This window comes from Littorina saxatilis, linkage group LG17 (assembly GCF_037325665.1).
Source record: "Littorina saxatilis isolate snail1 linkage group LG17, US_GU_Lsax_2.0, whole genome shotgun sequence".
Classification (NCBI taxonomy): Eukaryota; Metazoa; Mollusca; class Gastropoda; order Littorinimorpha; family Littorinidae; genus Littorina; species Littorina saxatilis.
Window position 1 is genome coordinate 3,513,116 of NC_090261.1, and position 12,008 is coordinate 3,525,123.

At 44.8% G+C, this 12,008-nt stretch overlaps 1 protein-coding gene across 4 annotated transcripts in view; it reads left to right on the forward strand.

Moving 5' to 3' along the window:
• The window catches only part of LOC138953024 (EH domain-binding protein 1-like), a gene marked incomplete at its 3' end in the record, with an annotated part of 43,126 nt that extends 31,578 nt beyond the window's left edge, over positions 1–11,548 (forward strand). For 3 of the 4 annotated variants that reach the window (XM_070324793.1, XM_070324795.1, XM_070324796.1), the window contains 6 exon segments: positions 4,252–4,379; positions 4,739–4,778; positions 5,344–5,429; positions 6,748–6,774; positions 10,908–11,028; positions 11,449–11,548. In XM_070324793.1, coding sequence (XP_070180894.1) covers positions 4,252–4,379; positions 4,739–4,778; positions 5,344–5,429; positions 6,748–6,774; positions 10,908–11,028; positions 11,449–11,548 — 502 coding nt within the window. 4 annotated transcript variants of the gene reach the window in all.
• Between the last annotated feature and the right edge of the window lie 460 nt (positions 11,549–12,008).

Here is a 12,008-nt window from a genome sequence, read left to right on the forward strand (position 1 = left end):
GCCGCCGATGCCAGGAAGCAGGAGATCGACACCAACAGAGAACAGCAGTTCTCTTCTTTTGCGCTTCAGTCCCTGAAGCAGCCCAAGCAGGCTGCTCCTCAGCAGGCTCAGCACAAACAGGCTAAGACCTCTGCTCAGGCACATCCTGCTTCCCGGAAAAGATCTATTGCCCCTTCCCGCGGGTCGGGCAAGAGATCTTTTTCGAGGAGGGGTAGGGGCTCTTCCAGTGGAAAGCCCCACCCCCAATGAAGCGTTCCCGGCTTCACGCCCCCCCCGCCCTCCACCTTGGTGATGGCGGGGGGCCTTGCTCGGGCACTTCCACATTGGCTGGCCGCCATACGCAGCCGATGGTTAGTGGGTGTTGTGAAGTCGGGATTCCGCTTGCTTTGGCTGGGGGACAAGGCCCCTCTTACCAGGTGTCCTCCAGCCTTCAAGCCCCCCTTCTCACAGGAGGCAAGGGCCGTCCTCCAGTCGGAGGTTGCCTCACTGATAGAGAAGGGCGCGGTGGAAGCGGTCTCGGACCACAGCTCCCCGGGGTTTTATGGACGGCTTTTCGCGGTCCCCAAAGCTTCGGGAGCTTGGCGTCCTGTCTTGGATCTTTCGTTTCTCAACAAGTTTTTGAGAACGATTCGATTCAAGATGGAGACTCCTGCCTCGGTTCGGGACGCTCTCCGCCCAGGAGACTGGGTGACCTCGATAGACTTGACGGATGCGTACTTCCATATTCTGGTGCATCCCGCCGACCGGAAATGGCTCCGTTTCCGGTGGGCCAGTCAAGTCTACCAGTTCCGCGCACTGCCTTTTGGGCTGTCCCTTGCCCCATGGATCTTTACCATGGTGGTGAGGCAGCTTTGCGCGCTGGTGAGGTCACAGGGAGTGCGGCTGCGAGCATACCTCGACGACTGGCTCATCATGGGCCAGAGCGAGGCTCTCTGCAGGCAGCACACTCTCTTGGTTCTCCGGGAGGCCAGCTTGCTGGGATTCTCGGTCAACCAGACGAAGTCAGAGCTCGTGCCGTCTCAGTCATTCACTTACCTGGGGATGACGTTCAATACGGTCACCTGGACTGTCCAGCCTTCGCAGAAGCGGGTGGACAAGCTCCAGGCTCTCATCCGCTCTACTTCGCTTCTCCTGAGAGCTTCCCTTCGGACTTTGGCCTCCATCCTGGGGCAGATGGAGTCCATGGCCCTTCTGGTTCCACTAGGGAGAGTTCACAAACGCCCGCTTCAGCACGCGCTGAAGCCGTTGGTGGACTCTCCTTGTGTGGATTGGAACACTCTGGTTCCCCTTGGGGATTGGTTCCAGGCTGCAACCCTCCCGTGGCTGGACTCGGGATGGGTATGCAGGGGGGTTCCCATTGTTTCCCCCCCTCCCAACATGGACCTGTTCACAGACGCGTCCATGCTGGGTTGGGGGGCTCACACGGACCGGCTCACGGCCTCCGGACTGTGGTCTGCGGAACAGAGCACATGGCACATCAACTCGCTGGAGTTGGAGGCCGTGTTCCTTGCTCTGGTCGCGTTCCTCCCTTCCCTGGCAGCCAAGCGTGTGCGTCTGTTCACAGACAATACGACAGTGGCTGCCTACGTGAACAAGCAGGGAGGTTCGCGGTCCCCCACTCTCTCCCGCAGAACGTGCGAGATCCTCTCCTGGTGCTCCCAGCGGGAGATCTCTCTCTCAGCGCGTTACCTGCCAGGGAGTCTCAACACACTGGCGGACGCGCTCAGCCGCTCCGACAGGGTGTTGCAGGCGGAATGGACCATCACGCATGGTGCCCTTCTCCGCCTTTGGGCTGTGGCCCCGAAGCCTGTGGTGGATCTCTTCGCCACCAGATTCTCCAGGCGCCTTCCGGTGTTTGTCTCCCCCTTCCCCGATCCGGAAGCGTGGGGGACCAACGCCTTGGACATCCCCTGGACAGGGCTGGAGGCTTACGCCTTCCCACCCTTCCAGCTGCTCAGCCAAGTCCTCAGGAAGGCGGAATTGGAGAGGCCGTCCCTGCTTCTGGTCACCCCTCTGTGGCCGTCTCAGCCCTGGTTTCCGGACCTTCTGAGACTCGCACACGGCCCTCCAATTCCTCTGGCTCTGGTACCAGGCGAACTCGTTCAGCCTCGCACCGGAGTTCCTCACGGGCACCCGCAGTCTCTCAATCTTCACGCGTGGAGACTGTGAGGTCCGCTCTGAGGCGGTCTGGGGCTTCCGACCGCACTTTGGAGTTGGTGCAGCGCTCACATAGGGCCTCTACCTCCTCAGTGTATTCGTCGCATTGGCGTGCCTGGGTCACCTGGTGTCAGGCTCATGGGCTGAACCCGGTGGCTCCTCGTACTATGCACGTAGCCAACCACTTAGCGGATTTGTCTTCTCAGGGGGCTTCTTCCTCCTCTTTGAAGGTTCGCAGGTCGGCGATTGCCTCGACTCTCAAACAGATTGGTCATACCATCAATGTTAGCGGAGTTGTCGCTGGGGTTATTAAGGGCGCGTCTTTGCAGGACGTTAAGCGCTCTTCTCTGCCCAAGTGGGATCTTTTCCTTGTCCTCGAGTTCTTGCGCTCGGCGGACTTCGAGCCTCTAGAGGGCTCTAGCCTCGCGAACCTTACTCGTAAGGCTCTGTTCTTGCTACTTCTGGCTTCGGCCCGCAGAGGTAGCGAGATACACGCTCTTTCAGGCAGTCCGCAGGACATTGGCCGAGAGCGTGACGGCTCCTTGTCTTTGCATTTCCGGGAGGCCTTTCTGGCCAAGAATCAGACACCGGATCAGCCTTCTCCCTGTGTCCTTGTGAGGCCCCTGTCTCATATTGTGGCGCAAGATGACCCAGACATGGTCAATTGCCCGGTTAGGGCCCTGGAGGCATATTTAACCCGGACTCAACCCATCAGGTCGAGCTCCCAGAAGCTCCTCTTTATTTCCTTGAATACGTCCATGGACAGAGATATCACGAGGACTACCTTGGCCAGGTGGGTGTCGGCTCTCATAAAACAAGCTTATGTGTGGAGTCTGGCACAAAAGGGGGGGGCTCAGCCTGCCTTCCCTCTCGAGTCGGCTAGAATGCACGAGTCCCGGGCATGGGCATCGTCATTGGCTGTTTTGAGGTCCCGAAGACTCGACGACGTCCTGCGCACAGCATACTGGCGTTCAGACGACGTCTTTATCTCGTTCTACTTGAGAGACATCGCCGCGGTATGCCGTGATGGCTCAAGGACCCTCCCCGCACTGGTGGCAGCGGGGCAATGCCTCTCCAGATCATAACAGTGAGTTTGAAATTTTTTACTTCTTACCCACCACCTTGTTGGAGTTATCTGCTAATATGTGACTCGGAGTAAGAATATGTAATTTAATCGAAAATTTTTAATTAAATTTTCATTTGATTAATATACTTACCCGAGTCACATAGGTAATTCCCTCCCACCTTCCCCGCTTGTAGTTTCTTTGGATTCTAGAAGTCGAATGAGGGTGTCTCGTACTGGGTACGAGATCTGTGGCGTGACACGCTACGGGAGGCAACCCAGGGTAGCAAGCTTGCTACTTTTTTAGCTTGGGTTGCTTCCCTTAGACTATAGACGGGATAGCGTTTCAGTTTACCTAGCATCTCGACTGCGTCAATGCTAATATGTGACTCGGGTAAGTATATTAATCAAATGAAAATTTAATTAAAAATTTTCGATTTATTACGCTTACAGTGTGTCAAGAAAGGCTTTTAATTTATATTCTAATCATTACACATTTATCCTCTCTTTTAGAGAGAGAGGGAGGGAGAGAGAGAGAGAGAGAGAGAGAGAGAGAGAGAGAGAGAGAGAGAGAGAGAGAGAGAGAGAGAGAGAGAGAGAGAGAAGAGAGAGAGAGAGAGAGAGAGAGAGAGAGAGAGAGAATGAATGCTTTTTATGTCACCCAGATGTGTTTTCAGAGAAACGTACAATTTGTTTATGTATATTATTTGCATGGGTGTGCGTGGATGCACGTGAGTGCATGCTTCTGTGTGTGTGTGTGTGTGTGTGTGTTTGTGAGTGTGTGTGTGTGTCTTTCTATCTGTCTGTCTGTCTGTGAGAGTGTGTGTGTGTGTGTGTGTGTGAGCATATCAGTGTGTGTGTGTTGGGTGCATGTCTGAGCTGATTTTATGAGAATGAAGATGTAGAAGGATAGAACAGACTCCGTTATTTTAGCAGTATAAACAGTTTGAGCTGTTAAATATTTCCCGAGTCACGTGAACACACACAGCCATACTATATAATTGACTGACCACACTGTTGTGACATTGCAGAGTTGCAGGCGAGCGGAGTGGCCGGGGGAGCACAGGGAGAGGTCAAGCTGAAGCGCATGTCGCTGACCAAGCCCAAGCTGGCCACGCTGGGCTCACCCTCCGCTGAGAGAGCCGCCACAGGGGAGAGGGTAGGTTAATATGATACCGATACATTCACAGCCTGGCACTAAGCTGACAAGTTCTTTTTTACTTCTGATATGACAAACTCACTGAGACAAATTTTGTTCTCAAAATTCTTTATCATTCCCTTGAGACATGCAAAAGAAGTGCCAACACTTTTTACGTGAAATATAACGATTCCAGTGTCGATCTTTAGTGCAAGAAAACAGTTTAAATTCCCATTACAAAAACGATGCATACCATACATACCAACAAGGCCTAATTCCTCTCAGTTGGCAATCATGGTCAAAGGGAGACAATTTGTATTTTTCACATAGTAGTCCACAGTTCATGCAGTGTTTACTTTTTTGTTCCTTTCACCTTTCAGGACAATGGGATGGATAGAGGAGCTTATGCTGACCAGCAAGGTATTGTGATTTGTTGTAGATATATTTTGTTTTACTGGTGAACAACATCTATGTCAAGTGCTGTAGTGTCATGTGTTTCAGTGATTTCAGCACTGGTGTTTGTGTGTGTGTGTGTGTGTGTGTGTGTGTGTGTGTGTGTGTGTGTGTTGTGTGTGTGTGTGTGTGTGTGTGTGTGTGTGGTTGTGTTGTGTGTGTGTGTGTGTGTGTGTGTGTGTGTGTGTGTGTGTGTGTGTGTGTGTGTGTGTGTTTCTGTGCTTGTGCGTGAGTGTGTGCGCGTGCGTTGGTGCGTGTTTGTGTGTGAATGTGTTAGAGAGGGATGGGTGGATGGCTTGTTGCAGAACTGATGAATTGGTCTTTTTTTTACAATATTCGAGAAGTTAGCACATTTATCATGAAAGAAAATTTGTTGGAGAGAGAAAGGGTGCCCACAGGAGAGAGTGTGTGTTTGTGCAAGTGTGAAGGTATGCATGCCTTTCTCTGTACCTACATGCTTGTACGTTTGAAAAAACCATTCACATCTTTGTTACTTTGGAAGAACTGATTGTATAAAACCTTGTTTATACAGGAAGTCGTGAGGATGGACTGGGAAGTGACGGTGAAGAAGATGAGTCAGATGACCTTGACCTTTACCTTGGACTCAACACGGATGAGGTTAGTACAACTGTCTAGGATGAACATCCAACTGATTTTTTTATCTCTCTCTGATCTTTTTTGATAAAAATTCAATAGAACTGGATGTTGTAGTTTTCTGCTAGTTTTTTTTTCTCTGCACTTTTTACTTCCACTACAGGAGTAGATTTTGCTAAACAATTTCACCATTAGAAAGTAGAGACTGGAATTTTCAGATAGGAATGTTTTAGAACTCTTGGTAATGTTTTTCTTCTTATTGTAGCTTTATTTTTCTCTGGTTAGAAAGCTCTGCTAAGAAACACCAGAAGTGTCTTGTATTGTAATGAATTGTGGATACAACACGATAACGTTTTAGTTGTGTTTTATGTTGGCCCTGTTTCATTTTTACTTCTTATCTATGTATTTGGTTGTGTTCTGGTGATGGCTGCAATGCTGAACAAATTGTATGGATGTTAAAAAGAAAGAAAGAAAAAGAAAGTAAAAGTGTAAAGGTGTAATTTGCAAGATATGATTTTTCTAATAAGATATACATGTGTAATCCTTGCTCTTTGAAAATTCTTATAGCATCAGCATTTCTTATGCTCTGGGTAGTGCCACATTTAACAGGTTAAGAAAAGAGAAAATAGTGTGATTTTGCAATTTGCAGCTCACTGGGAAACTTTGCATAAATCAAATATTCAAAATATATTTTAAAAAAGCAATTGGGGAAAAAAAAGAATAATTTCCAAGATGTAATTTTTCTACAGAACTTAACACGTATAACCCTTACTTATAACAGGTTCTTATACCATTATCTTTTTTTTTTAACCACATATATTTTCCCAGTTTGTTATCTGGAGGCTGTTGCTGGAACATGTATGTTCTTCCTGCATACCTGATACCTTGCTAAACGAGCGCTTTGTCTTTTTCATGCCTTGGTTGATTATTGCCGTCTTTTGTTTTATTCATTCATTTGTTCATTTCTTGGTTCCCTTATTTGTCTTTTTCATGCTTTGGTTGATTTTTGGAATCTTTTTGTTTTATTCATTCATTTATTTGTTTATTTCTTGGTTTCCTTATTTGTCTTTTTCATGCTTTGGTTGATTATTGGAATCTTTTTGTTTCATTCATTGATTCATTGATTAATTGATTCATTTATTCATTAATTCATTAATTCATTCACTCATTCAGTCAATTTATTCAGTCATTTATTTATTGGTTCCAAATTATTGGATCCCATGTTACATCCCCCCTTATTTTCTCTATCCATCTATTTTAATTTTGTTGATTTCAGTAATTAGCATTGTGGTCCTTTTTTAAAATTTATTGATCCACTGCACGTAACTGTGTGATTTGACAGAATAAATGTGATGGCGTACGATTGGCGGTATGTAGTTCTGTTTTGAGCTTGTTCACGTTGGTGGCATGAGTTGTGTTTGTTCATGAACTAAAACCTTTGTGTTTGAGAAAACATCGTAAAGAAAAAAAAACACATCAGAGAATCTCTGTACATATGTTTGACAAAAATGACACACGTGTAACTAAAAGTCCTCTTTGCCTGTGTGTATAGGCGCCGGGTCCTTAGCTCAGCCCGGAGTCCACTTTGCCAAGACTTCGTCAAATCTTTTTACCAAAAACTCACTGCTAAAGCTCATGTGCGGCCAGCTTCGCGAAGTGGACTTGGCCCAGTTAAGGACCGGCATATAGCTCAGTCAATGACGGGCGAAGTGGACTTGGCCCAGTTAAGGACCGGCATATAGCTCAGTCAATGACGGGCGAAGTGGACTTGGCACAGTTAAGGACCGGCATATAGCTCAGTCAATGACGGGCGAAGTGGACTTGGCCCAGTTAAGGACCGGCATATAGCTCAGTCAATGACGGGCGAAGTGGACTTGGCCCAGTTAAGGACCGGCATATAGCTCAGTCAATGACGGGCGAAGTGGACTTGGCCCAGTTAAGGACCGGCATATAGCTCAGTCAATGACGGGCGAAGTGGACTTGGCCCAGTTAAGGACCGGCATATAGCTCAGTCAATGACGGGCGAAGTGGACTTGACCCAGTTAAGGACCGGCTTATAGCTCAGTCAATGAAGAAGGTGAAACTGTGCTTCCTCAAAGTCAGTGACGCAGTCTAAAGATGCAAGTTATGCCACTGTCTTTTCCTTTCACTATTTTTTTCTCTATTTCTTTTTATTTTATTTTTTGAATAGTGATATATTTGCTGTTCGAGAAATTTGAGCGGTCAATGATTTTGAAATGTAATCATCACCAAACATTTTGTGTACTTCAAACTGTCAAAATATTTATCATTTTCTTCCCCAGTTCTTGTGCATGTGTTTGAAGTGTGTGCCATGAATATAAAGGTGTCATCACCTTTTCTTTGAATATACTGGAACCCCCCATTTTTTTAATACGGTCAAAAATGTCTGAGAAAATCATCTCTTAAAAGAGACAGAGTCTTTAAATGGAGGTAAATGCACACATGTTGTGAACCGAAAGTTAGGAAAAGCAAGAAGGTATATTGTTGTTAAAAGGGGGTAGTCTTGAATTAGGGAAGTCTTGAATTAGGGAAGTCTTGAATTAGGGAAGTCTTGAATTAGGGAAGTCTTGAATTAGGGAAGTTTTAAATTGGGGGTGGTAAAGGTGGGTTCCAGCATACAAGTTTTCAGGAAATACTTCGTCCTCCATTTTCCTTGCACAGAAGAAAGTGAAGAATACGATGGTATTGTATAGTGGGGTTGACTTAGATTGTGCATGAAGCAGAATTAGACCATGATGGGAAATGACGGTTTGCTTTACAGCAGCTTCGGCATTACTGACACTGGAATGCGCATTCATTTTGCAGCTTGTGCTTGATCTGAGTGATACGTTTGAGACTTGAAGCAGTATTTTCTGAGATGTGCAGTTCACTGCCACCCTGAGTGCAGAACCCTATTTACTCGTATGGAATATAATCAGCATCGTCATGGCTTTGTGGCATTGAATGAGTGTATCCATAAGCCTCTCACGCAGGATGGAACTGTATCTGAAATCTTGGCATTACTAGTTATAAAAAGGAGAAGACAAAAAAAGCAGGCAGTTGTATGAAAATGTGTAAATCCATCTTTAACACTATTTGTTTTGGAATGATGATAGTGATAGCACCAACAAGGTGTCTTTTTCACAGCCAGTTCTTGTACATACTCCTGCTTGTTCACCCAGCTGTCACACCCATCCCCCCCCACCTCCCCTCTCAACCCCTGCCTCCCATTGTGTCCAACTTCCCCTTCTCCCTGTTCCTCTTCTTACCCCCCCCCCCCCACCCTACCCCCCATCAGTTTCTGTTACCCTAGTCACTCCTCATAGGCAAACTTATCTCATGTCTCAGTTTTAGACTGTTATTTTGTGAACCTGCTGTTGAATATTGCAGTCTCATGTTTCTGTCCTATTGTCTTGAATAAAATTGATCTCATTTTACTCTGTGTGCCTCCAAACTCCCCCCCCCCCCCTTTTTAACTCCCTTGTACAGATTGTTGTGGCTTGAAATTGACAGACTCAGTAATTGAGTGCATAGTTAGTCTGATGAAGCAACAGTATGAATTGAATATGATCAGTAAATTATTAGTCAGATAAAAATTGAATAAAATTGATGTCACTTTACTTTACTTAATGTGCCCCCCCCCCCCCCCCCTTTTTGTTTGTTTAACTCAATTGTACAGATTGCTGTGGCTTGATATAGGAAGACTTAGTCATTTATTGTGGTATCTATAGTATGATGAAGCAACAGTATTAATTGAATATGATCAGTTATTAGTGGGGTTGACGAGAATAGTTGTCGCTATCAGTAATCACGGGCGTAACATAAAACACCTGGCTATAATGGTTTTATTAAATCCAATCATTTTACTTAACGATTTTATTAGATCCAAAAGTGATCTTAAGGACGGTGCTAATAATGAAGCTAGGTTGTCATAGTGTTTGGGGGCGTTGGGGCTTGATTGCTACCTGAGTTGCATCAAGCATTGCTGTACAGACACACACTTTTAAAGAGACTGTTCTGCCATTGACAGAACAAGGAGAACTGAGTTGCATCAAGCATTGCTGTACAGACACACACTTTTAAAGAGACTGTACTGCCATTGACAGAGCAAGGAGAACTGAGTTGCATCAAGCATTGCTGTACAGACACACACTTTTAAAGAGACTGTACTGCCATTGACAGAGCAAGGAGAACTGAGTTGCATCAAGCATTGCTGTACAGACACACACTTTTAAAGAGACTGTTCTGCCATTGACAGAACAAGGAGAAACGGCGTGCATGTTTGGTGGCTGCAGGGCTTCTTTCTGATTCAAAGTCTAAAAGAAAAGCAGAGTTTGAAACAGAGCGCAGAAGAAGTGCTCAGAAGCACAATGTTCAATTTACATGCATGAATTGAATATTTTAAGCTTTTTCACAGGCCTGCATGTACGTACACTTTTTTTCTCAAGTTTTAGGAGGATTAAGAAAAGATGTGAGCAATGTTTCAGTTGCAACTGCAAAGATGCCATTTAAATTTGAGTTGCTGATGAATATTTAAACAAATATTTTCTTCTTCCAGCAGACCTGTTTGTAATTGGTATAAAGTTAAAAGCAAACATGGATCTGATTTTTTTCATTTGACATTTGTTGCTAATAATTTATATGATTATCATCAGTTTTATTTTTCACTTTTTTTGCATCTTGTGTGAGTACATGTATCACCAAAGCATCAGACTGTACAGTACATGTACAAATCTGTACAGTACATGTACAAATCAACTTTATATTGAAATTAGTTTGTGCAATTCAAGCGCTTGTGGCATCTGCTTTTTCATGCTTTGAAGATTTGAATCATACTGCCACATGCTTCCACACCCACAGCCACCAAATCAGCTTTGATTGCTTTTGTTTGAAAGTGGAGGGTAAGATTTGATGTACATGAGTGATGGAAACTGAAAGCAAAATGTTTAAGCTTGTGTGGTGTATTATGGTATTTGTACTGAACCCAATCAGCTGAACAAAGGGGAATGAATCTAGTGTTTTATTTGATGTTGAGTGAGAAATCAGTGTTGCAAACAGTCAATTAAGCGTTTATTGTTGGTACAACCTACAGGACACAAAACAATCGGCATGCATGCAGACAAGCCAAGCTGAGATGTACATACATATGCTGAGACTTTTCTCACACTACAAGTCTGTATTGGACGAATATATATCTTCCACCTGTTCAGAAAACAGTAGACCTGTACATGTACAGTGGAACCCCCCTTTTAAGACCTTCAAAAATCAGAAAAAAATCAGGTCTTAAAAAGAAGGAAGTCTTAAAATGAAGGTAAATTTACACAGGTGATGAACAGAAAGTCTGAACAAGCACGGTCTTAAAAGGGAGAGAGTCTGAAATTGGGGGGGGGGGGGGGGTCATAAAAGGGGAGTTCCACTGTTCTGTGATTCTTCAAAATATGACTTTCTCTGCCACAATAATGTTGAAGGTGTGTTGATATGAGTGTTGTGCGTTTTGTGTAGAACCTGCAAGACACCAACCAGTACGTGAAGAGTGAACTGGACGCACTGGAGCACGAACAGCTTCAAATCGACAAGGAGGCCGCAGAACTGGAAGTCAAACTCAGATTCTTGATGGACAAAGGTAGGCACATACCCTTTATGGTTTTTGCTTTGAAACGGATAATAGCTCTTAATTATTGAAATGCGCAAGAACATTAAAAAGTGTATCAAGTGAATGGCTGGCTGCATTGAAGTAACTTGGCCAACAGTTCAGATCAAAACAGGGGGTCTCTCCCACAAACAGAGTATGACTGTAAATTACAGGGAGGAAAAATGGCCATATATGTAAAATCCCACTTGTGCTAAACACGATTGCAAACCATGAACGCAGAAGAAGAAGAGTGGACGGTCCATTTTTAGGATATGTTTATTTGAAAACTTTGTAGATTTCTGTCTCTGCGTGACTGGGGTTTGAACCCAAGACCAGTTGCACCACAGGATAGTGTGCTTTACCACTCCTGAGAGCAGCCAATGAAGGCATGTGTTTGTGACAATGTTGCAGGCAAGAACAAGCGTCTAGAAGAGAAGCTGATGCAGCAGTGGTTCTGTCTGGTTAACAAGAAGAACGCTCTCATCCGCCGCCAGATGCAGCTCAACATTCTGTGAGTACTGCTGTTGTTGGTGTTGGTGGTGTTGGTGTTGTTGTTGCTGCTGTTGATGTTGCTGTTTTTGTTGTTGATGTTGCTGTTTTAGTTGTTATTTAGTTTTGCAACTTTTTGTGTGCATGAGAGAGTTGTGAAAGATGTGCTTGGACTAAAAGAAAGTGTTATAAAGTAACTGATGATTGAACGTGTCAATATCTAAACCAGTAAATCAATCAAGTGAATAAAGTTATATGATTTAAAAAAAGATAGGGAGTAAATGAGTCTAAGAATCGTGAAATAGATACATACATTTAAAACAAGGACCATAAAAAAAGGTGATGGGCGTATAACAAATAAATACATAATAAAAACACATGATTTGTTTTAAAATCAATCTCTCTGTCAGCCAAGCAATCAGTCAGTCAGTTAACCAATCAATCAATCAACCAATGAATCAATCAATAAAAAGGGGTACGAA